Source organism: Trichoderma breve (genome assembly GCF_028502605.1).
Source record: "Trichoderma breve strain T069 chromosome 7 map unlocalized scaffold00008, whole genome shotgun sequence".
NCBI classification, from domain to species: Eukaryota; Fungi; Ascomycota; class Sordariomycetes; order Hypocreales; family Hypocreaceae; genus Trichoderma; species Trichoderma breve.
In genome coordinates, this window is record NW_026611594.1 from 780943 (window position 1) to 805627 (window position 24685).

General features: G+C 47.1%; 9 protein-coding genes across 9 annotated transcripts; 4 read left to right on the forward strand and 5 right to left on the reverse strand.

Moving 5' to 3' along the window:
* Window positions 1–421: 421 nt before the first annotated feature.
* T069G_11346 (uncharacterized protein) lies at window positions 422–2339 on the forward strand (the record flags this gene model as incomplete). The annotated part of the gene is made up of 2 exons (XM_056178551.1): window positions 422–982; window positions 1269–2339. The coding sequence occupies 2 exons, from the start codon at window positions 422–424 to the stop codon at window positions 2337–2339; spliced, it is 1632 nt and encodes a 543-aa protein (XP_056023425.1).
* Window positions 2340–3263: 924 nt separating this feature from the next.
* T069G_11347 (fungal specific transcription factor domain-containing protein) lies at window positions 3264–4683 on the reverse strand (the record flags this gene model as incomplete). The annotated part of the gene is made up of 2 exons (XM_056178552.1): window positions 3264–4538; window positions 4672–4683. 2 exons carry the CDS (start codon window positions 4681–4683, stop codon window positions 3264–3266), a joined length of 1287 nt encoding a protein of 428 aa, XP_056023426.1.
* A 1471-nt stretch (window positions 4684–6154) lies between these two features.
* Window positions 6155–7119, reverse strand: T069G_11348 (flavin reductase like domain-containing protein; the record flags this gene model as incomplete). The annotated part of the gene is made up of 2 exons (XM_056178553.1): window positions 6155–6307; window positions 6373–7119. 2 exons carry the CDS (start codon window positions 7117–7119, stop codon window positions 6155–6157), a joined length of 900 nt encoding a protein of 299 aa, XP_056023427.1.
* A 606-nt stretch (window positions 7120–7725) lies between these two features.
* T069G_11349 (uncharacterized protein) lies at window positions 7726–8501 on the forward strand (the record flags this gene model as incomplete). The annotated part of the gene is made up of 3 exons (XM_056178554.1): window positions 7726–7785; window positions 7838–7959; window positions 8018–8501. 3 exons carry the CDS (start codon window positions 7726–7728, stop codon window positions 8499–8501), a joined length of 666 nt encoding a protein of 221 aa, XP_056023428.1.
* A 363-nt stretch (window positions 8502–8864) lies between these two features.
* Window positions 8865–13764, forward strand: T069G_11350 (ankyrin repeats (3 copies) domain-containing protein; the record flags this gene model as incomplete). The annotated part of the gene is made up of 6 exons (XM_056178555.1): window positions 8865–9494; window positions 9569–10220; window positions 10291–10912; window positions 10962–11161; window positions 11318–13172; window positions 13248–13764. The coding sequence occupies 6 exons, from the start codon at window positions 8865–8867 to the stop codon at window positions 13762–13764; spliced, it is 4476 nt and encodes a 1491-aa protein (XP_056023429.1).
* A 172-nt stretch (window positions 13765–13936) lies between these two features.
* T069G_11351 (RTA1 like protein domain-containing protein) lies at window positions 13937–15138 on the reverse strand (the record flags this gene model as incomplete). Its single annotated transcript, XM_056178556.1, has 4 exons — window positions 13937–14678; window positions 14741–14908; window positions 14964–15063; window positions 15120–15138. 4 exons carry the CDS (start codon window positions 15136–15138, stop codon window positions 13937–13939), a joined length of 1029 nt encoding a protein of 342 aa, XP_056023430.1.
* A 558-nt stretch (window positions 15139–15696) lies between these two features.
* Window positions 15697–17091, reverse strand: T069G_11352 (fungal specific transcription factor domain-containing protein; the record flags this gene model as incomplete). Its single annotated transcript, XM_056178557.1, has 4 exons — window positions 15697–16423; window positions 16479–16609; window positions 16677–16990; window positions 17049–17091. 4 exons carry the CDS (start codon window positions 17089–17091, stop codon window positions 15697–15699), a joined length of 1215 nt encoding a protein of 404 aa, XP_056023431.1.
* Window positions 17092–17931: 840 nt separating this feature from the next.
* Window positions 17932–19667, reverse strand: T069G_11353 (cytochrome p450 domain-containing protein; the record flags this gene model as incomplete). The annotated part of the gene is made up of 5 exons (XM_056178558.1): window positions 17932–18088; window positions 18142–18308; window positions 18366–18680; window positions 18745–19527; window positions 19587–19667. 5 exons carry the CDS (start codon window positions 19665–19667, stop codon window positions 17932–17934), a joined length of 1503 nt encoding a protein of 500 aa, XP_056023432.1.
* Window positions 19668–24168: 4501 nt separating this feature from the next.
* Window positions 24169–24612, forward strand: T069G_11354 (thioredoxin domain-containing protein; the record flags this gene model as incomplete). Its single annotated transcript, XM_056178559.1, has 2 exons — window positions 24169–24510; window positions 24589–24612. 2 exons carry the CDS (start codon window positions 24169–24171, stop codon window positions 24610–24612), a joined length of 366 nt encoding a protein of 121 aa, XP_056023433.1.
* Between the last annotated feature and the right edge of the window lie 73 nt (window positions 24613–24685).

The window sequence follows — 24685 nt, forward strand, 5'->3', positions numbered from 1 at the left end:
TGTAGATACATGCATTCTACATGTATGTTCAATCAAATACTATAGAGTATTAAGCCTCCCAAATAGTGTTATAAGAGTCATAAGCAGGCAGGTCCCGCCCGTGTGCAAGAAAAGGCGCCTGATACCTATCGTAATCTCAGTAACATTACAATTACGAGCGCTTCTTCCAGCAGTGTAAAGCAATCCGACACCCTCCACAAAGGCTATGAAGCAAGTATTGACTGGAAAATTTCGAGACGGCCCTTTCATAGGCCTCGAGTACCAAACGCCTTCCCAAAAGAGTGTAACCGATCAAGATGGGCAGTTCTACTACGAGGAGGGTGAATTGATAACATTCTTCATCGGCAGTCTAATAATCGGAGTGGCGATTGGGTCCACATCTTTGACGATAGCTAGTCTACATAACAGTAGCTATGAGAAAATGGAGGACTTGGAGCCAACTTGCGCAGAAACGAATAATCGAGCGCGTTTCCTCCAAAGTCTGGGACGGGATGCGGATCTTCGGAGTGGTGCGGTGATAGATGATGCAACTCGTAAAGCTGTCGAAAAACATGCCAAGGGAATCCAGTTCCTTTCCAGTGTCGAGGAGTTCGAGACAGCACCAGCTGTTCGTGGTGTGTTTCGTGAGTTGGGGCTCCGGCTTCGTGGAGCCGCGGAGACTCGAAATCACTTGCGCCGAGCTCTTCAGGGCATCAGATTACTTCGGGATGTCAGGGTTCCTACCCGTGATGGGAGTCACTTCGTTGCAGATGTCTTCCTACCCATTGATGAAGGATCTTATCCCGTTCTCCTCCGGCAGGGCATCTACGGCCGTGCGTTTCAAACCGGGTCCGTTCATAACGAGACCGAGATGCTGGCTAGTGAGGAACGAGAAGCAGCTTGGTTCGAGAAGAGTAGAGAAGAGCTGAATTTCTATTTCCGATACTCGGAAACAGCTGCCTCCGCCAACAGCAGTACCTGGGTGCCGCAAGGTTATGCAGTGGTTCGTGTGGATGGCGCGGCGTGGGCAAGACACCGGGAATGTTAAACGTCTTCTCGCAACAAGAAGCCCTAGACTATTATGACGCTATTGAGTGGGTAGCTCGACAGACTTGGAGTAATGGGAAGGTCGGCCTTTACGGCAGCTCATATAACGCTACCACGCAGTGGAATGTTGCCGCTTTACAACCGCCGTCCCTCCTTGCCATGGCCGCGATAGCCTCAGATGCCGACGCTTATCGCGATCTCGCATACCCAGGAGGCATTTTCCTCAAAAATACCGCTACTAGTGGTGGAAAGAAAGTGTTGGTCCCGCAAGAAACAAAAACAGCGATGCTGTCGATTTTATTGCCGGGTTAGAAGACCACCCATGGGACGATGGACACTATCATGGCCATGGCCAGGATGCAATCTTGTCTGCCGACTTTTCCAAAATCCATATACCCGTAATCACAGCCGTCAGTCAGACGGGCTTTACCCATGGCCGTGCAGGCTTCGAAGCCTATGCCGAGTTGCCGTCGCCAGCCAAGCAACTTCTTATCCTCGACGCTGCTTTCCCGGAATATATGTTCGTCGATTGCCAACCTGATCTAGAGGCCTTCTTTAGCAGGCATCTCAAGGGACTTGTGCCGGATCAAGAGCAATCCCCTGTACGGATGGTAATGCGAACAGGTGGCGGAGCCTTTGAGTGGCAGAACGCGACAACTTGGCCTCTTCCAAACACTGAGTACCGGGGACTCTTCCTCAACGCCCACGGTGCCACGACTGTAGGGAATATCACTACTCATTTGCCTCTTCAGCAGGGGCAGTCCACATACTCCGCAGACGTTCAAGCGGCCAAAGATCTTCCAATGGCTATTTTCGAGTCAGACCCGTTGACAGAGAGTCTCAAATTGGCAGGCCACTTCCGGGCCACTCTATGGGTATCATCTACATCAGCGGATGCCGATGTCTTTGTCGCCATTCGTGTCTTTGAGGGTGATAAAGAAGTCCATTATCAAACGCGAGCACCTGGTACACGAGCACCACTGACGTACGGTTGTCTAAAAGTCTCTCACAGGGCCACCGATCCAGTGAGGAGTAACAAAGCACGCCCGTGGCATACTCATCACGAGGAAGATGCCTTACCTCTACTCCCGCACACAGTGGTCAAGATTGATGTAGAGTTACTGGCTGCTACAGGGCGTATTCCCTCGGGCTGCCGATTCCGCGTTGTGATTTCCCCAGCGGAAGGACCAGGGGCAATTCCAGGATGGGAGCGCGCTTACGACGAATCTTATCATCGGGGAGCAGCTAATTCTATATTCACGGGTGGGCTGTATGCCAGCTCTATAACTATTCCTGTCATAAGTGGAGAGTAAAAGGGCCGGTAACCTGAGATTGATAACAAAAGATGAACATTCTTTATTAGATGTTTCTTAATGCTATGTGTCATTAACAATAAATATTATATACACCTAGCAAAGACTCTAGATCATGCATTATGCTATTAACGTCACTCAATTGATGAATCTAGTAAGGGATTGATCCAATCGTAGCCTTGCAGGAAATCGTCTGATAACGTCGGAGGCTCAAGGTCGTTCCCATGGTCGTAATAAGACCACAAGGTGTTTGGAAACTCAGTAGAGATTGATTCATACCCTGGGCCTGAAGAAGGAACTCTTGTTCCATTATTCTGTATAGGTTTCAACGATTCGGTGATCCTCATGATTGCATCGTCAACAGGCCTCGGAAGGGAGAGAGTCCTTCTTCCGAAAGTAGTTTCTTTTGTGGTATCTTCGGTATCGGTCGACTTAGAACGACTGAGTTTTTGCATATACTCTTGGAAGCGTTCTATGATGACAGTTAGATGATGCCTTCCAGTGAGAGACAAATTGCAGACTCAAAACTATTTGGCAAAGCCCTGAATATTCCGAAAACTGTTCCATAGCGGATACGAGAGTTTGCAGAGATAGGGAAGCTTTCTCGCGAAGCTCCCCATTCGAGGTAGCAAATATCTTGACTAAGAATTGGATGCATGCCGGCGCCCATAGACTGACAACGATCAGCGGCGAAGAACGATGGATTATGTGACTGGGACAGTGCTTGATTGCCCCGCAGATATTATCTGATGCGCGGATGGTCTCGAAGAACTTCCGAGACTGTGAAGGTCTCATGAAATATCGGTCCTGTTCTATCTTGGAGGAAAGCCATTTGGAGTAGCTCTGACAGTAATCAGGTGCCGTAGCATCATTGAAACCCTCAAACATCTGCGCTTTAGCTGTAAAAAGGGTAATCCTGGCCCATCAGTTAGCTCGTAATCTCCATATTGGGTCCGATACCGACTCTTCATTGATCACATATATCCAGAGGCGTTTGCTAAACGAGTCGAGATAATCAGGAGAGTCCTGAACCTGAGTGAGGGACTTGAACTCCGGAGGTAGCCATTTTCTCCATATTGTAGCGCAGTGCTCAATTTCTGAATAAGTAGCGGAAAGATCAGAGCTTTCTTTTCCTTCTAGCCCGACGATCGCTAATAAGAAGTGCAATGCGACGATTCGATGCGCTAGTATGGAAATACGTGGCGATGCAATGTCAAGTCTGGACCACTGCTCAAAACTACTTGGCAGGAAGTATGACGGTCTCTCTGTGCCCTCGAACCAGTCCGAATCGTCCATTGGGAGTTTTGTTTGGCAGTTCGTTAGGTTGGTTATTTGGGTGCGACATAAGATGTTGCAAACAAAACTTTCAAGCTCCCAAATACACCACCATGCGCGGCGCAGCTCTTCTTTTCTCCAATCCGTATTCTGGTGACACAAGATAGGATCAATAGATTGGGTGTTCTCAACTGAGTCCACTCGATCCAAGCCTGCATCATAGGCTACTCGCACACATTTTGAGATCAAGGAATAAGCCCGATGTACCGCGCCTCGTGAAAGCTCAGCATAGCTTAACAAAACAGCCCCCTGAATGAGGAAAATCGACAGTTTATCAGCCATATCGGCATCCAGCTCGAGATTCTCATATTCGTGAGTTGTGTCCTGGAAAAGGTCGCCGGCTCGCCGTGAAAACCCCCTTCCCCTCTCACGACGGCTCGTCTTCTGAGTATGGGCTGTGCCTGGAGACTCTGCACTAGACAAACATTGCGCAAGCGATAAGTCGAAAGAATGTACTCGCGGATCATCCGTGAATTTTGCCGCAAGGGCGAATAACGCGTTGAGAAGAAGGGGTGAATGCCTCTCAGTGAGCAATGATCCAGAATACAGGCCTTCAAGAAGACTCGGGCGGTGGAGAAGTGGGAATTCAGGTTGAATAGATTCAAAATATACCTCGACCAAATGGACAATGATGTCCAGGGGAGGAAACAGCGGTGATTGCGCCCAAGGCGCGTGTGATTTGGCCAAGGAAGAGGCATCTGCAGGATTGCCCACATCTAGTCTAGTAGACTGCGGCTCTCTTTGCATAGACGCAGCATCTGAGCTAACATCTACTGGCTCCAGTATGTATTCTTGAGACTCAGAGGGAATTGCCAGAGTACCAAGATACCCCAAGGCTGACAAGGCTTGTTCTGAGCCTATATCCTGTACATCGACGGTATCCACGGCTTCCGGTGTGGATGACTTGCCTGGGCTTTCTGAGGTATGGTGTCGGTTTGCTCCAGGATCTTAGTTAGCGTTTGCCATGAATCTGGGGTATGGGTTGTGGAACACTCACCATTAACGCCATCGCGTGAGTGCCGCTTGGGTCCCGGTTTCAAAGAAAATGATGGATATCTACACGAGGCTCCTGACCTTAGACATAAATGGCACTGCGGCTTGGTCGAATCGCCTAGATTCGTGAGAATGTCAGCATCAAAAGAAGTTAAACCGCCCAAATGGGGAAAAGAGTCAATCGTACACCGTCTTTTACGCCTATCCAATATGGACTGTCAGCTATTGAACTCTGTGCCGGCTGAGAGAGGATAGGAACATGAAATGACATACCGCCTACAGTTCTCACATGCCCGATTCCGATAGCGAGAAGAGTAGATTGACGAACTCATCTTACATAAGGCCGCTCTATGATAGAACAAAATCGTGGGAAAAGGTAAAAAGAAAATGGCCGGATGATAGCTTGTGTAGATGGCCAGCTAGTAAGGAAAGGGGTTGTGGACGAACTTTGGGCGGTCACTAGGATTGTCGGCTCTAGAGAATATCTACGTCTACCATACACATAGATCTCTGGGGCAAGGTTACATGGGATTACAGCATACAGATGTCCCCTGTACCCAGTTACATCACAGCTTGGGAGTAAATGGGACAGCAGGTGAATGCTGCCTCATAACTAGCCTTGGGACGCAAACTTGACGATCAACTCGATATTTGGGATTACCGGCACCCTTACATTTCTATTTGTACACTAAATTCTCCTTACTCCATGTTTGGTCTCAACTCTACCCAGGCACTCCCATCCAACCCTACATGGATGACGGAGTACAGGATCCATTTACGGTGAAGGCATTTCGCTCCGTTACTTACGATTCGGTCAGCGCTACCCCACGGCAAGGGAGTAACGGGTGGGCCTCAGCCAGCGATACGCCGGGACCCATTAATTGGAGAGGTATGGATTATACAAAATCGCGGTTCGCACCAATACCGACCCAATCCATCTGCAGTATGATGACGATAGACACGAGTGATGAACCTGTTAGAAAAGCATGGCTGGATGGGAACCTTCAGCGGAGATGATTTATCCAACGGCTTGTCAAATCCACTATACTCCAACAGTGCTTGAACGATCCTATTGTCAACGATTTGCTGGAACACCATCAAAACAACCCAGACGAAATCCCCATAACTTGGTTCCGAGCTTAGCATAAAAGGACCCTCTATATTTTTCTCGAGCGTATCAAGAAACTCCTTCAGAAGCGGTGCTGCTGCATCATATGCCACTTGGCCACCCTTCTCAACTCCAACTTGCTCCAATGTCATTCCATATGGCACACTACGTGTTTCAACGAAGTATTCACGATGCAGGCTCGTCAGTACATTGTTTGTGGGATTGATGATGAAGTTGGGAGATACAGTTCTAACCAAGTGATTTGACGACTTCTAGCTACAGCCGTTAAGCATGGCCCAAACCCCCCAATTCAAATGTAACATCTCTATATTTTATCTTTGCGTTTACAATACACTTTCGAAGATATCCGCAAAATTCTTCACTGTATATCTGTATCTCTACGCCTCTTCTTCAGCTCTTCAAACCCTTGTATGCCATCCAAATCCTTTTCGAATTCTGGTCGAGGCAGTTGGAAAGCCTGGAGCGTCCGTCCGTAGCTGATATCTCCTAGTCTACTAATAGGTCGTAGGATCTGTGCAAGTCAGCGCTTCATTCTCTCCGTTTTTATAGTCTGAAATGTGGACGCGAAGTACGGACCGAAAGATCAATGACGTTCCTCTCCTGGTTAATGGCATCCTCACGCGCCCAGAAGCGGGTAGCTTCAACCACCTCAAGAGTCCCAGATTTCGTTCCTGGATTGGCTCGGCTGTCAAACTCGCGAATGCTCTCGATCTTGGCCTCGATGCTAAAGATGCACTCTTTGACACGAGCACACGAGACCGTCTGACAGTCATATACGGGGGTTAGGCCACTGATATCCCATTCCGAAATGCCATAGGGCGCGTCAATGCTGGTGGCATTAACAGCTTCGATGATACCTTCGCTGACAATATTTATGACGCACTCGCCAGTCTCAACGAGGTTCCGTAAAGTGTCCTTGGCGGCTGCAAGCGGGCTGTTCACTGCGAAAATGAAGAGCGGCGGGTCGGCATTGATCATCTGGAAAAAGCTCATGGGTGCTAGATTCTCTTTGCTGCCATCCTTAGAACGTGTTGAAATGAAGGCAATTGGCCTTGGGATGACAGCGCTGATGGATAACTTGTAATTGTCGATGAGTGAGCGACCCGGCTCGTAGGGATCAATGGCTATATGCCCAGTGGCTGTTGTTTCCCCATGAGTTTGGTTGGCTCCATCGCCAAATTTCCAGTCTGGATTTGGAGTTTTTGTGTATTGAACAGAGGCAGAACTATCCCAATCTGACCGGGAGGCTTCGGCTTGCTTAAAGTCAGCGTGGAAGCTACGTTTGACCTTGTTTTCCAAGGCTTTACGATCGTCGGCGCTCATCTTTCACAGCGGATGATGAGCGGCAGGTTGTTGTAGAATATGATCTGGAAGCCTTTCCAATGAAAGCAGAACCCCGTACTTTTGATAACGATAGGTATTAAATGTCGGTAGCTACAGCGTATTAATTTGTCAGGCGATTTATTTTGTATTAAATTGCGGCTCAATTGCCTCCTGGTGGAGTTGCGCTTTTGCGGGCGGATCAATGCATATGTACCCAGCAGAAGTGAGGTGAAATACTCCGCCGATCAACATCGTCTAAATCTACGAGCCCAGTACTTCTCATCGCTGTAAACGGGCTGAACAGATAGGGATTGATGCAGAAGCATGCTTGTGTCCCAAGCAGCACCCCGATAATGTACAATCCATAGAACTTATTTTGCGGGATGTAAGAGGCGGCATAATTCATCGCGCACTAATTCTTCACACCATGCAGTTAGTCCGCCGCTTTTTGTTTAGCCGCCGCCTTAGAGAACAGACAGTGGATTTGATTTGTCTTCATGTCTATTCATCTGTGCTTCAGTCGGGGCATTTACATCGATTATTCAGTATTGTTTTTCCCTTCCCAGACCTGCGTCTTCTAAAGTAAATAGCACTTCATTCATGAAGATGGGCCAAAAACTTCTATTTGCATCTTACTTGCCCAAAGACAAAGAGGCTCGAGATATGGTTCGTGACCAGACCCAAGACGCGGTATTACTAGCTTGTTAACACATAAAAGCTTTTGAGGCACTTAAACGCCATAGCGAACAATGCTTTGGCGAAAGAGCCTGGAGTGCTGAAGCGCATCATTACAACATCAAAAGAAGAATCCACAGACCCTGCCGTATATGTTTTTGAAGAGTGTGTAAGCCAAAAAAAAAAAAAAAAAAAAGTTCCATAGGGCTCATGAAATTGTAAGGTACGCCGACGAAGCCGCGTTGCAAACCCACAACCAAGAGGATGCTGTCAAAGAAATGATCAATTGGCTGAGGCCTGGAGTCTTGAACAGTGCTCCGACCATTCACCGACTCGAACCATTAGAAGGGTGCAACAATTTTACAAGGCCTGAAGTCGCAAATCACGCAGACTCCTTCATAGTGTTTTCCGAAGTCGAGTACAAGCCGGATACGGCATCGAAGACACACGCATACTGGGAAGACATCGTCAACACTTCCAGGGCTGAAAGGCCAGGTACACTCATTTATGGTGTATGGAAGGACATCAATCAACCCAACAAGCTATTCATATTTCACGCCTATGAGAGCATGGACTATCTGATGAAAGTCCATGTCCCGAGCAAGCCAGTTCAAGCGATGCTTGAGAATGAAAAAGACCTCAGGATCGGCCTCCGTCCTTGGATGCTTCAAATGAGAGGGGGTTATTTGTACAAAGACCTCAAATAATTACTCAAGTCTTCTTTGTTCCAGCTGCACTATGTTGCGCAAAATACATACCTAATGTTAATAGGCTTGCGGTAATCTGATCATATTGGTCTAAAATGCTGATTTAAGCGGAAATTTAACTTAGGAGGCTATAAACCCCATCCTTGGAGGTAAATATATAGTATATTATGCTGCCTAAATTGACCGTTGAATGGCCGAGAAAGCGGCCTATCAAAAGGCCATGCGCCGTGTTATGCAGCCTCGGGCGGGGGTGGTCATCCTACCTAGCCGTGGATCCTACTTGACTCTTCTTCCACTTCAGAGAGAGTAATCCTGGAAATCCTAATCGCAGTCGCTGCATATTCTTACAGCCCAGAAGCGAGAATGGGGCGCCAGGACTGGAAACGAATGTTCAAGGGTCTGCAGGACAAACTAGGCTCGTCGAGACTCAAAGACCAAGATGGCGTATCGGACTCGCATTCTGTCGAGCCTCAGAAGAATCACACCAGTTCAAGGCCCGATACCTCGACTACCAAAGATAATGGATCCTGTAAAGACCCGGTACAATCAGACCAGGCTTCACAAACGCAGAAAAATATTGTACCAGCCTACCAACTGCTCAGATCATCTCAGAGTTTGTCCAATCCCCGAATTGACAATGCGCCAATCCAAGATCTCTGGAATATAGCATACGAAAGGCTACGGGTGGATAATAGCGAACTGATTAAGAAGTATGAGATAAAGCTCCGAGGGAATATGATAGCCGGCCTAGGTTCGACACTTGGGTCTAACGCAAACATGAGAGACCGAATGCAGATGATCCTGGAATACAAAATGAAAGAAGTCAATTCAAATGTATGGAAGTTAAAATTTAGGAGCTCTGATGTCGACGTTAGAGACCTCGTGCAACCGATTCTAGGGATTGTGAGCTTGGTCAACGAATACATCACTGATGCCGTGAGTGTAAGCTCTTATGCATCTTTTGCTTGGGTCGGCATAAGTCTACTACTCCCAGTAAGTTGAATAACAAACTTCCTGGAATTTGATACTTATGAGAGAACAAATTGCCAACTACTAACTAATGTCAGCTCTTTATGAATCCTTCAACACAAATAGCATCCTTAGCAAAGGGTTTGGAATTCGTCTCGACTCTTATCGCCCAGAGCCGAATGAGAGAAGAGCTTTATGTTCGGCGCTATGAGTTAAAGCCTAGTGAAGGTCAATCATTTCAACAATCTCATCGGGAGTATAAAACCGGCTTAGAACAGCTTTATCGACAGATTCTGAAGTTTCAAGTTACGACCTACTGCTACTTCACCAATAATTCCGCATCCCGCTTTTGCTTGGATATTATAAAACGAAATGATTGGGATAATCTAGTTAATGGAATTCTTGAGCAAGACATGTTGTTTGGCAAGTTGGCTACAACTTGGCGTGACATTCAATACGACGATGAATGTTTGGCGGCCGAGAACCGGCATCAAAATGCCATGAGTCTCTGGTTTACCATTGGGGAAAATGTCTCTAGCTTAGAGAGAGCTGTGAAGGATGCGCATGAGCAGAAAGATCGCATCGAATTGCTCCGATGGCTGTGTAATATCGACCACAGTGAACTATATAATAGCGCGCGCGGTAAGCACAAGGGTGGTACGGGAGAGTGGCTCCTAGATGGGAGCGAGGCATTCAAAGCGTGGGAGGAGAGCATGGTGTCTAAATCTTTCTTATGGCTCCATGGAAAAGGTATGTCTGGACCATCTATGTGTTGAAGGTTTTAAACCTCGTTTTGGTTAACTAACAGCTCTCTTTGCAGCCGGCTCTGGAAAGTCCATTTTAAGCTCCTCTGTGATTAAGCGTCTACAAGACCGACATCAGGGGAACTCTATGAGTGTGCTCGCTTATTTCTACTTCAGCTTCAGTGATGTCCAGAAGCAGAGAGTTGATGGAATGCTTTCATCTCTGATTAGGCAGATCAGCGCCCATCGGCCATACATACCACAATCAGTCCAAAGCCTCGGCGAGTATAAAAATAATGGCGGCCGTCCGGATACAGAAACACTGATAGAAGCGTTAATCGCTTCTATGCAGGGATTTTCGGCCGTTTATATTATTATTGATGCTTTGGATGAGTGTCCAAGGCTAAACGACGAGAGGAAACGACTCCTGAATAGCTTGTGTGATATTCTTAACGCAGCACCGCACAGCCTTCACATGCTCTGTACAAGCCGCAAGGAGAATGATATAGATAAGGCCATAAGGCCTTTGCTATGTGATCCATGGGGAGCAGAAATAGATTTGTCTGTCCAACGCAAAGTTTTGGACGATGACATTGGCAAGTACATCGACTCGATTTTAGCAGATGCCGAATACGATACATGGCCAGCGGATATCAAAGAAGAATCAAGAAATGCGCTGATAGATAAAGCAGACGGCATGTAGGTAATGTCTCAAATTGACATGACAATCTCGCTCACTGTTACTTAGGTTCCAATACGTGCGTTGCCAGTTCGAAAACTTGCAAAACTTATCCTCCAAGGACGCCGTTCGCAGGGCTCTGGGAGATCTTCCCAGCGGGCTTGATTCAACCTACGACAGAATGCTTCTGAGCATAGATGCAAATTTCCAACCACAAGCCATAGCATCCCTGAAATGGCTCGCTTTTTCATGGAAGCCTCTAAACCTTGGTCAGCTTGCGGAGATATTTATGCTCCCTTCCAAATCCGATGATGGGTTTGACAACATGTCTCGCTTTTTTTCTTCGATAGATGTGTTGAAGTATTTTCCTGGACTGATTGTTACTGATGGAAGCCCCATCAATAGCGCTTCTCACGTCCGACTAGCTCACTTCTCGATCAAGGAGTACCTGACGTCTGAGAGAATTCTTCAGAGCCGTTCATCTGTCTTTGCGTTCACGGAGGCCGACGCCCACGTACACATTGGACGCTTTTGTCTCGCCTATCATCTACACATAAGCTCAACGATTGAGATATCGAATGAAAACGAGCAGTATTTACACAAGGATGATTTGGCAGAATACGCACGCATCGGTTGGGCACAACACATCGAATTCATTCCCCGAGCATCCTGGCCTCCAGAAATTTCACGAAATGCAGTTGTCTCACTTTCAGTCTGCAGCAAAAGCTTATTCCGTATGATCTATCCCTTCACAATAATACGAAATTTAATTCGACAACCTTATCTCTACACTGCCATGCATGGCTTCTGCCAGCTGACAGAAATGTTAATATCGAGCAGTGTCTACCTCACACAAGTGGATTTGGATGAGGGTCTCCGTTGGGCAACACGTTATCGGAGAAAGGCCCTTGTCAAGCTCTTTTTAGATAAGGGTGCTCAGATACACGATTGTCTAGAAATAGCAGCAAGGGTGGGAAATGCAGCGATTGTAGGGCTTCTACTCGACTACGGAGCCGAAATCACTGCGCTCGCTGGCAAACTGGAATGTGCACTGCGAAGTGCCTTATGGGGAGGTCATCTTGATGCACTCAAGCTCCTTGTGAATCGCGGAGTCGATGTCAACAGCCCATTCGACAAGACAGAATACATGCCCCATCCAGGATACACGCCTTATCCAGTAGATTTATGGAGGAAGAGGTTAGAGCTGCGTATCGTAGACTGTCTCCGTTTTCTATTTGACAGCGGCGCCGGTGTCAACATGAAAGACAGCACTTCTTTGGCAGCGGCGCTCTATGTAGCAATACATATTGGAGCCCGGAGAGCATTCCAGCTGCTGTTAGAGAGAGGCGCGCACGTGAATGAGCTGGCAGGGGAGAAGGGTTACCCACTTCAGGCGGCGACGGATTCCTCTCATGACGCTGTATTCATCAAGGACTTACTAGACCGCGGCGCAGATCCTAACGCTCAAGGCGGGATTTATAACACGGCTCTACAGTCCATGTGTGCCAGGATTTATGATCCTAACTCTGGGGAAATGATACAAATCATTGAGCTGCTAGTGAATGGAGGTGCTGATGTCTCTATTCAGGGGGGCAAATACGGAACGGCAATGCAGGCAGCATGCTATAACTGCAACATCCCGATTGCGGTTGTAAAATACTTACTCGAGAAAGGCGCCGACGTGAATGTGCAGGGAGGACACTATGGCAATGCCCTCCAGACGGCATGTCAGCGCAGCCCCTTGTACGGGGTCAAACAATTTGAAGTACGGGAGCGCGCCCTAGAAGTAGTACAACTGCTTCTAGACCGAGGAGCTCATACTGATGCTCAAGGCGGCTATTATGGGACGGCGCTCCAAGCTGCTTGTGCAAGCGAGAACGAGGACATAGCGCGTCTCTTGATTGATCGTGGTGTCAATGTGAACGCCCGGGGTGGACGATACGGAACAGCACTACAGGCAGCTTGCGCAGCCGGGAACCTGGACATTGTCCATATTTTGCTTAAAGGAGGTGCCCGTGTTAATATCGAAGCCGGATATCATGGCACCGCATTGGAGGCTGCCTGCGCGAGAGGTCATACCGAGGTGGCTCGTGTGCTCCTCGAACACGGTGCCGACGTTCATCTGGGGAACAACGGTGCATGGCATGCAGCCGCACTCTCCAAGGATGACGATCTGGTGGGACTAATGCTTGACCATGGTGCTGGTGGGAATGATTTTCGTGGCTCTCATGACTCGCCTCTGCATGCTCTGCTTCAATGCGGAAGAAAAATTAACGTGCGGCGAGTAGAAGGGTGTGAAGATGTGCTCGATCGTTATGTGGAGATTGAAAGATACAGTTCTGGTTGGACTAACAGGGTCCAACTATTACTTGAGCATGGCGCTGACCCTAATCTTGTGGTCGGTGAATACGGTAATGCACTCCAGGTCGCGTGTACCGTAAAGGTTTGGGATTTCGATAGGCTTGGTGTGGAGAGCGATATATACTACGGTGCCGCCGGTCCAAAACTTCTTCTGGAGCTTTGCCCCAATATCAATGTCAATGTACCAGGAGGATTATTTGGCTCGGCTTTGCAAGCGGCAGCATACTCGGGTCAGACACCTACCATCAGTTTGTTGTTAAAAAGAGGAGCCCATGTGAACACCCGGGGTGGGAAATATGGCAGTGCCCTGAATGCCGCCGTTATTGCAGGCAACTGGGATATTGTTGAAGTTTTGCTCGACGCCGGTGCGACGCCTGATTGTCACATTTCGTCACAACCTGACGAAGAGTGGCTCCAGCGTGTGCTAGAAGACGATGGCCAAGGGGGCGTGGAGAGATATAGAAAGTTTTGGGAGGTAGAGAGGGCAGAGAGGGAAGTTTCGGCAAATTAGCTTTACATTTCCTTTATGTATAACGGCTCTTTTAAACGCTTTCTAATGTTTTGAACTCATTCCGTTCTATCACGGATACACCCAATTGCCTAATCTCGTGGTGACAGCTTGGTCGGTGCCGCGATCTTTATCGATATATACTGTATTATATATATCGTACATTTTAACACCGTTATTTGTGTACCTGTACCCCGGCTTGCTCACTCCTATCATACGCGGCCAACTCTTCAAACACCACCGTGGTATTCTTTCTGCGGAACAATAGTCCAAATGTCAGCACATTTGCGATCTTGGAGAGAAGTGATCGATTATCCGGTATCACTTCTACCGTAGCCTCGGTTCCGTCTTGTGCAAGATAAGTGTGAGGGCTCCTCGGCAAGAAGCGACCTGGATTCCAGACATTCCATATCGCGGAGTTGAGAAACATAAGAGTCGCCTCGAAGATATAGAAGAAGACCTCGTAGCGCAAAAGAGGACTTAGACTTTTGAGCGCCTCCATATCCGTAATGTCTATCTTTGTATTGCCGGTATGTTCTACCAGGCGGTAGACGCATCTTATAAAGATGAGAGCCATGCTCATGTAAAGAGTGGTTAACATAGTTTTGACAGCCTTGGCTTGGACAGCAGCTTTCGTACACCTCATGTGGAAGATGGCAGCCATGCAAAAGAAAGTAGCTATAACGCCGAGCTGAATGACAAGCACGGCTATTAATAAATTGCTCGCAAGCTTCTGCTGACTAGGTGATGCCGAGGGATTAGCAGATAAAGCAACTCCCACAGCATTCAAAGTTTCGACAAGACCCATAAGGCCACCAAACGTAAGTAGAACTCGAGAGGCAGGTATCGGAGCGCAGTGCGGCACATAGCCAAAGATTCGGCCGAGAACATGGTAATTCGAAAGCTCTAGAAGTGGTCTGCAAGAGGAGTTCATCAGTCGAAATCTTTCAACATTGTCGAAATAGGTGTACCAGCTTACGGGCAAACATTGATAAAGACCTGACTAAGGATGAATATGATCAGAGGTGTCCCTTTAGCACCCGTATAGATGTAATGGTATGATGCGTATTCTCGGAATGCGAAGCCCAGAGTGAATAGCACAGCGCACACAGAATGCAGTCCGATCAGTCTAAAGGCCTTGTAGCGCCTGGCATGCAGGGTTAGTTCTGTATTCGTCTAGAAAAAACTACATGTATACATACCAGCATTGCCAAATGTGAAAGACAGCAGAAATGGCGAATGCCACGGTGAAGAAGACTGGGGCCCCTCTATTGGGAGCGTAGACATACAGGCTATACAAAACTACGATTTGTTAAGCAAGTAATCGCATAGAATGGAGAATAAAAGGGTATTCTTACCTGGGTCTCCAGCCCCCATCTTGAAAAGAATACTTAAAAATGATGTCTTTTACAGCAAAGCCAGCTGAAGTTTCAGATGATATCTTGTCGGCCTGCTACTTGAAGGAATAGTAAACAGCCGAGAAGGAATCTTTTGCAGACGAGGTGAAAGGGAAGAGAAAAGGTAGATTGTAATATGGAATGAAAGAGAAAAGGTGAGTTTTATTAGAGAATGAATGAAATATAGCGTCTTGGAATATTTTCAAGTAGCTAGACAGGTATATATAAGGAGTAGGCAGAATAATAGGGCATCTTCTCTTGTGATAGTCGGTTGTTCCTTGAAGGATCCGCGCTTGGCCCAAATAGGAGAAAAAAGATGCCAAGACATTTAGCTTCGGGAGATATTTGCCAGACCCACGCGGGCCACGTACGTGTAAGTGGAAGCGAGCTTTGAGGCTGTAAGGCGGAAAGGTCGTATTTTCCCAACCATACGAGTCAAATTCATACTATTTCTTTAATAAGGATACTTCAAAGATACCTCATTTCAAGGATTCTAATAGGGATGAAACTGGATCTCGAGGCTTAAGTCTATTTAAGGTTACTTGTATAACGGCATTAAGCCGCTCGTGTCCACCGCAATTTGCCCGGTAAAGACATACGGTCTATCAAAGCAGGCATCCCAGCGAGTTTTTCCAGAAACCCAAAACTCTCCGAGAACTCGTTTTGCTGTGAGCGGCACATAGCTTCCAACACTCAGGCTAAGTTCTGACAGTTCTTTAGCAACAAAGGCGCGCATAGGCGTGTCGCCGTGAACAGCTTCCACCCCAAGTACAACGAGCGGCCAAATCATGAACCTTTTCAGGGTTTTAGACGCAAGTGCTTCTACCAAAAGCGTTTGCATAAGTCTTCCATGCGTGGCACATTGCACTCGTAGTGCTAGGGTCTCAGGAAGGGCTGAGAGGCTTTGAAGTGATAGGATGCAGTATAATGCCACAGCAGCCTGGTACACAAGACCGACTAATGCCCAAACATCTTGATTTGAGCGTTTAGATTGAGCCAATCGATGAGGCGAGAAACAATTGATGCGCTCCAATATTTCGAAACTCTCCTTCAAAAAGGCCTTGGTGCCAGCAGCATCAGGTCTTGTAACCCGCATGCGAAGATGATTGATCTTGATAATCTCAATGAAAAGCGCCACTGGGCACAGCTGAATTGGAGATACAGTAGTGATGTATTGCTGTGGCAAAAATTTGAGAGTCTCAAGCTGGAAAGTGGTCATGAAGAGGTCTGATGCAGGACATGTTGTGTTTCCCATCACTGCAACACTAGATGATGTTAATCCATGATACGGTAAATAGTTGCTGCAATAGGATAACATACGACCAGAAGCAAAGGAGCAGTGGCTCCATGCTTTTTGATGCGGCCACTACGTGAAATCCGCCACGCAACATGATTAGTCTGTAAATTGCGTCTAAATGGCATCTCCAATTGAGTGATGACCCCTGTTGGATCTATAGCAAAAGACGAAATCAGTAAGCGCGGTCACTTGTATGACATTTCGGGGAAATGATAACTAACATCAGCAAGTAACAGCGTCAATATCCCGGCAATAACCGAATCACCTGAACGCCTGTCTTCCATGTCGAGATATTCATTGAGAGATCGGACAGCAAGGCCCCAGTAGAGGTAAAACTTCTCCACCATTGCTCGGGGTGGAATGGCACTCCCTATCTGATTGATCCTGTGACTCACAATCATGCAAAGCATACCATATTTTAGATAATCGGGACACCAAACTGCGGCTTGGAGATGTTTCTCGGAAAGTGGATATACGTAAGGATTATACCCAAGTTCATGGAGGGGGATCAAATCTGTATATATGCAAGAATTGACTATCCGACAGCTATTAGCAAGTATACTCCAAAATTGCCAATCTAGACAGCCACTTGCAGTACTCGTAGCCCTGTAGTATGGCACGTGCTTCTTCATACATCTCGAATCGTGGAATTGGCATGTATATGTCAGGTTTCATGGGAACAATAATCGATGTACCCCCTGTAGCTAAATCGGCGCGTTTGTCTTGATTTTTGTAGACCGAGCTTTTCTTTTGTTTCTGATCTCGAGATATGACTCTCCCAGGCGTGACCCATTTCAGCCTGGTAGGCTTCGCCTCGCCATATCCAGGACAATGGATTCCCGATGCACGACATCTTTTACACTCAGGTAGTTCAGAATCGCACACTAAGCATCGTCGGCGGCACTCCCAGCAGTGGCGCTTACCCCTGCGGTCTTTGTTTTGGTTGTGTTGGTTTGCGGATTCAGGGGACTCATCCATTGATTGGGGCGTTGTGAAGAACTACCTCAATCTAAGTCGTCGGTGGATGATTAGCAAAGATTGGTTTAAAGGAAGCAGTGATGCAATTGTCAGTTAACCGGTAACCTTTATTAATTCCGTTTCCATTGATAAACGACATATAAAAAGCTAGAGACTCGGTGAAACTTGAGGCAGAATACGGCCAGGCAAAATTAATAAGCGTGTTCAGGGGTGATTAAGTCCGGGTTTGCGCCACAATTCATGCGTCAGCAGTCCACTAGATTCGGGTTATTTTGCAGTATTTAGTTTCAGCACGCGCGTCCAAATCTTTACTTGTTTAAAGCACCACCGAGTCAAGTTGTTAGACAATGCAAGGTCACGGTTAGGCAGCAACTTATGCGACACTTATCGTATCCATGGATATGTAAAGTACAAAATGTCCAGAGCTTAGCAGCAGCTACACCTTAACGTCATCCACTCAATTCGGCCCAGGTACCGACTCCGGCCTCTTCTCTTCCTTCATTTTCTAGGCTTCAAGCGGATATAGAGAGGTCCCTTATTGTAGACGATGTAAACTTCGCACCTCTTATCCCAGCCGATACTTTCATCAAGAAGCTCGATATCGTAGTTCCAGATGAGTCTCGCCATAATGAGGCGCATTTCAGCATAAGCAAGACTGTGTGCACACATCGTTAGTGATGATCAAAATCGCGCTTCAGAACAACTCACTTCTTGCCAATACAACCTCTAGGCCCAACAGAGAATGGGGTGAAGATTTGCTTCTTATCGCTATCGAATCGTGCGTCTCCCAGCCAGCGCTCGGGAATAAATTCTTCGACCTGAACCCAGTACTCGGGGTTGTGGAACAAAGTCCAGTACCAAATGTCAATATGAGTCTGTGGAAATACACATGTAAGCAAGATGAGTTGCATCGCAAGTTAAGCCATACGTACTCCTGGAGGAATGAATTGGCCTCCAATTGTATCGCCCATCTCATTAATGGTTCGTGGCGTCGTAGCGGGGACTGGCGAGTGAAGTCTCATCGCTTCGTTCAAAACGGCGAGCATGTAGTCTAGGCGACCGACACTCACGAGATCAATCTCGTCTTCCGATTGAAATGCAGACCTCACTTCATCGCATAGCTTCTTCAAGGGCTCCGGGTGTAAGCCAAGGTAGTATGTGGCCGCAGAGAGCGCCGTCGCGGTTGTCTCGGAGCCAGCCATGATGAGAATGCTGGCATTGGCAGTGAGCTCTTGGAAAGTCAGTTCCTGTGTAATCATGTTAGTACTCCAACGACCTCATTAACTCCGCTTGTTCACTTGTATCTCTTACATCTTTTCCCTTTCTAGATGTCATGCATGCCATGAAATCCTTTCGGTCCGTCTTCGTGTTGAGCCTCTTGCGGACTTTCTGTTCAGACAGCTCTCTGTGTTCTATAAACTTGGTCATGACAGACTTTGGGGTAAGCATCACAAGAAGATTGTATAGAAAGCCCATGCGTCTAAATGACGAGTCAAATGCAATATTTTTAAGACTTTTAAAGACGAGTTCAACCCATGGATGAAAGGTGGATTCCTGAAGACACCCAAAGGGTTCACCAAAGGCCAAGTCGCCCACAATATCGAAAGTCGTGTAATTGTACCAGGCGACAGCGTCAAACACTTCTCCCTTCGCGGCGAAGCGTTCAAGGTTCTCAAAGAGCTTATCGACGTAGGATACAATCAAGGGCTGCTGATCGAGCATGGCCTGTTGCGAAAAGGCGTTTGCCATGCTCTTTCGCATTCGGGTGTGATCTTGACGGTCCGCGCCAATAATGGTGCCGGGATTGCTCTCAGTGCGGACGAATTCTTTTCCATTTTCCAGTTGGCCGGGCTTGCGATGGCCTGAAAGATTATTCATTCCATCAGGGTGGCAAATAGCCAGATGGTCGGGGGCAACTCTGACAATTGGGCCGTATTTTTGGTGTATCTGTAACATCCTGCGATGACCTTCACCAGAGAGCTCCAGGCGAGCGTAAAAGCCATAATGAAGAGCCCATAGTTTTGGACCGGGGAATTTTCTGAGAGGATGAAAAAATAAATTGTAAATCGCAGTGTATGCGATGTAAAGCAGTCCCTAGTTGCTTGTGTTAGACCATAGACGCCCACGCCATCACTCTCTCACAAAGATCCTACCGATATCACTGCTAACAGTGGCAACACTACGACGCTTTTCAACGAAATCGCAGCCACGGGATTATCTAAAAGGATCGCCATGCTGTATTTTCAAAGCCGAGCACTGGCCGAACAAGTATCTCCCAAGGAACTAGACTTCTGACAACAAGAGCAGGCAGACTACAGTCCCTATGGCCACTTATATACACTTCCTCGCAGTGTGAGTGGGGGAACTCAAGTATTGCAACAAACATCACATTGACTGGGGTTGTTCAGCTAGCTACTAGACATGCTCCTTGTTTTCCAAAATCCACTTATTGGGCGAATCTGTGCCAAGCGGGGGGAGATGCGGCCGCATCACGACTAATCGAACCCGGCAACTTTGCCGAAGCCGCTTTGGTGGATCTGCGATAAAAGAATGCAACAACCGCCCAAAGTAGGAGCAGATTGCCATGACAAGCATTTTATATCCTACCATGACAGGGATATTACGTGGTTTATACGAATGATGTGCAATAGTCTGTAACAGTGTTTCACATGCTTGAATCGTAGGGCATAGCACCTGCCTGTACTCTGTTCCGTTACCCTCCTTCTCTCGTTTCTTAAGCTTTCTCGATACTGGCGTTGAAGCTGTTTAATCCCCATTGGATTTACCCGAGTTTACAGCTCGATAAGAGACTCAGCATCTACGTAGCATCACAAAGGGGCTATGGTGAGCTGAATATGCATGCATGTCCCACTCCCTCAACCCTATCGTTGCATCACGGGTCCTCGGGTCCGTATAGCACCCGTTCTTGCCCCTGGCTAACATGATGTTTTATACTCCGTAGACTGCGAACACATGCATCTAGAAACATCCCGGGACTGAAAACCGGGGAAGGGGAAGGGGGGTTTCGCGAGATGTCTTTCCTAAACTGGAAAAAAGAGCTATACGCGTAACATCGCGGAGTTTCGAGCCAATCACTCAATGTACGATGGGGATTATCCCAGGCCCGCCTCGGCAGTTTATTCAGTCCCGATAACCCTAATGGAATAATAATTCACTATGGGAAACAATATCCCGGACCAATACTACGCGTAGTTGACAAATCCATCGGATGGATAGGAGATGGTTCGGATGCCTTTGTAAGAACAGCGTCCACCAACTACTTCTTATTAGCGTCCCCCGTCCAATGGCATCTGATTCACTTCCACGGACGCTAGTATGTTGCTACTCTTTTTTATGCCTCAGAACCTCATGGTGATCCCTTACCGCAATGCCATTATCGAAATCAACAAAGTTACCGTTACATCTCATTTGTTGCTGCCCGTTAACCCATTCTGACTGTTTCTCGGTAAGGAGGATATTATAAGGACTCCGAGGCTAGCCCAGGCACCCCGAAGTAATAAATACGACAGTATTGCAGCTTGGAGATAATATGTCAAATAGCTAAAGCCGGGTATCATGCATCAAAGGGTGTATCGTACCACCTTTTAGCCTATAAGCTTTTAAAGTCCTACCCTGGTTGAAGCTATTTCTAGATATGATGCTACTCGCGCCATAGCTGCTGCGAGTGTGGTGACAGGGTTACGCAAATGCAGATAAGCAATGTAGTATTGACTGTTTCAAATTAGGTGCCTCTTCTTGAATTCCCGTTACTTGTCATCATGGCATGCAAATCCCGAGGTTGCAACTCTCGGCGTTTCAAGACCAGCGTCCCATAATTCGGGGTTTCGGGATTAATAGTCGTTTGTATGACTTGGTTTGGCCTCGTTTACAGATCTTCATAGGATCAGCAACTCTTAGCATAGCAGGTAAGCAAGTACCCGATCTAATGCAAACTTATTAATAACCGTCAAAAGCACCTCGTTATCAGCAACTAGGAAGTTCCTTTATCTTTTTACATGTGTCAGGTCGTACGTGCTTGTGTACTGAGCTTACACTTGTTAGAGCGAGTAAAGAGCGAGCTGTTGGTGTATTCGTAGTCCCTCTATTGGCCTACAGCTGTCAGTCGTCGGCACGCTTGCCTAGATAGTCGAGCGTTTGGCGCATGAATTCCAGTTCTCTTGGCACGAACCCATTGCTCTTTATTTCTGACATGCATTAAGCGCCCGCGCCTTCTCTTAGTCAATGTGCTATTGCCAGTTGAAGAGGTCTGAAAACTGGTTGCACAACTCCTCAAGGGTAGCCTAGCCACATTGGGCCTCAACAAAGGACCATCAACTGGGATTACTATTCGGTGTTTACTCATGCCCCAATTAGAAAGATATAAGAGTGTAAATCTGTGGAGAGTGAAGCAATATGACTGCATAAACTAAACTAGTCGGCCTTGTATAGAGGTTAATTGAATATCCGTCGGAGCTGCAGAGGTGCCTCCAAAGTCTTTAAGTAAGGTGGTCGCATGATAGTAAGAGCGCCTGTGAGAATTGTATGTCAAGGAATCACACGAAAGGAAGATGATTCAGGATGGGATATTACAAATTGTAAGTGTTTATTAGATAACGTCTTAAATCTACAAATACCCTAATGCTATTTAAGCCGCGTGATGAGGTACTTGATACCATAGACTTCTGAGAGGGCGCAGAATACGATACGCTAAGCTCATGTGGCGGCCGCATCTGTGGTGTCTACTATAATTACGGAAGGCGAATGCCGTCTGTATGGTTAGGGACACTTCAAGCTCAGTGAACTTGTCACCTTCTATAAGAGCGTTACGGCAAATCAAATAGCCGCATGGGTTATCTATAGGCTGACTGGCTCTCGATGCCGTCGCGTTCATCATTTCTTGGTAACTTTCACATTTGTTGTGTTGGCATTTGTTGTGTTATTAGTCGAAATGGATAGTAAAACGTGTGTAAGAACAACCACAACCCAGATAGACTGTTACACAGAATTGCAGATGTCGATCTGCGAACCGCAATCCCGGTATTGCCCTTTTCATTCTTTGTTTTTTTTCTTCTCTCCGTTTATTACTAGAATGATACTCTTTAGTTGCTAAGTACATCGAGACCTCCTCGTGTACTTGCCTATCTCGTCAATTTGGCGGGAACATACACACATCATCAGAGGGCGTATGCTATCCAACCAACTGTTGAGGATTACCAGACAAATAGCTTTATTTGCGAAAACCGAGCACTTTTTGGGGGAGGAATTGACGGTATAAGATCACACATTGATTGCGTTGATCGCAGAAACCCAGTTCCAATTCACCGTCAACCTCATCACAAACATACCTTCTCTAGTGGGCAGATGGTTACGAAGCTCTTCTCTTTCACATTACCCTACAAATTTATACCAAATACTCGCACGGGGAAGAGATCCAGAAAAAGTTCCAGAAAAAGTTCCAGAAAAAGCATCGTATTGGGCGGTCTAGAAGAAAGGGGGAAGAAACAGAACAGAAAACGGAAAGTCTTGAAGCCATATCTCAGCACATGCACCTTGAATTGTCTGGGTTGCGATTTACACGCATCTGGATTGCATTAAGGGGCATGAGCCTAGCAAAGCTTACAAATGCAGCTACAGCCACATTCACGCATCCCCCTAAAGCGCATCGCATTTAGTTGCCCGTTTCACAGCTGCACACAGATCAACAACTCTAAAAATAAAAATACAGAGATGATGATGTTACACACGATAGATTAATGAGCTTCACGGAATGGCGATTACCAAAGCTATGCGCATCAAGGGAACAACTCGCAGCTTTGCGTAGTAATGCGAGAGACTCATGAACAATCCCCCCACCTTTGTCCGTACATGTCCGTAGAGCTGAGAAATGCGCAACACAGCTTCTACGACTCTCTTCCACCTCACAGCCTCATCATCTAATACCCACGTTAGCTATAGCAAAGAGCTATTCCAAAGCTCTTCAGTCTGATATGTAAAAGTCAACAAAACTACGTCACACAGCCTCCCAACATCCTCCCAGCGACAACCCGAACCAACTCCTCGCGACATCCGAACCTCCCTCTTTTCCTCTTTTTGTCAGCAAAAGCCCCCCCTCGAATCACGCAATCCCGCCCTAACCATTCCAAAACGGCAAATGCCCGCTTTTCACCCGGCACTGCGGCGAACTGCGGCCCCAGGCCAAGTAAGGTATTCCATTTCTTCAAGGTGCTGGAATCATCTATTTGTAGGTACCCTCTGGGTAGCTCACGGCAACTTTTAGCGCTAGGCGTACCTGCACATACCTTCCATACAGTACCAGTTTGCAGCGCCCTGCTAGCTACCTAGCTTGGGTAATGTAATTACGTGCGTCAAGAACAAAGGCGATGATGACATTTGTAATTGAGCCAAAAAACACGGAGGGGTGCCGGGAAATGATTACTTATAGCGGACAGATGGAAGGCCAAATAGAATGTATAAAACCGATTGCAACGCCCCATCAACCTTATCTTTTTAAATCATTCCAATACAATTAAAACACACATCAATCTATTGCAGAGCTTTGATATCTGTTGAGCGCTACCGAGGTTCACCACTAAGTTACACTTACATCATCACAACTGCTTCTCTCCCCAAAACTCCACCAAGAAAAAAAAAACTCTCATAAACCTCCTCCCTTCCAACCCAAACAAACAAACACCTCCACAACATCCTCAAACAAACAACCCCAAATCAATCAAAATGGCCGTCATCGACATCAAGACCAAAGCCCAGTTCGACGAACTCACCAAGGCAACACCCTACGTCGCCCTCCAAGCCCACGCAACCTGGTGCGGCCCCTGCAAAGCCATCTCCCCCATGTTCAACAAGCACGCCGAGGCCTTTTCCAACGACAAATACACTTTCGCCCGCTTCGATACCGACGAGGTGCCTGATTTGGCGTTTGAGCTGGGCATTCGCAGCATTCCTGCGTTTTTTATTTTCGAGAATGGGGATAAGGCTGATACCCTGACGGGCGCGAACCCGCCTGCGCTGCAGAAGTTGACGGCGGCGGTTGCGGAGAAGAGCAAGGCTGCTGGTGAGGTGAGTAAATTGTGATCCGAGGGGAACGAGGAGGGAGAGAAGAGAGAGAGTTTTTGCTGATTGGTGGTGATTTTGCAGCTCAACACCACCGAGGACTTTTAAATACGTGCGGGACGAAGACAAGGATCGCTGCAGCGGAGGATACATGAAATATGAAAGGAAAAAAGAGAGCACA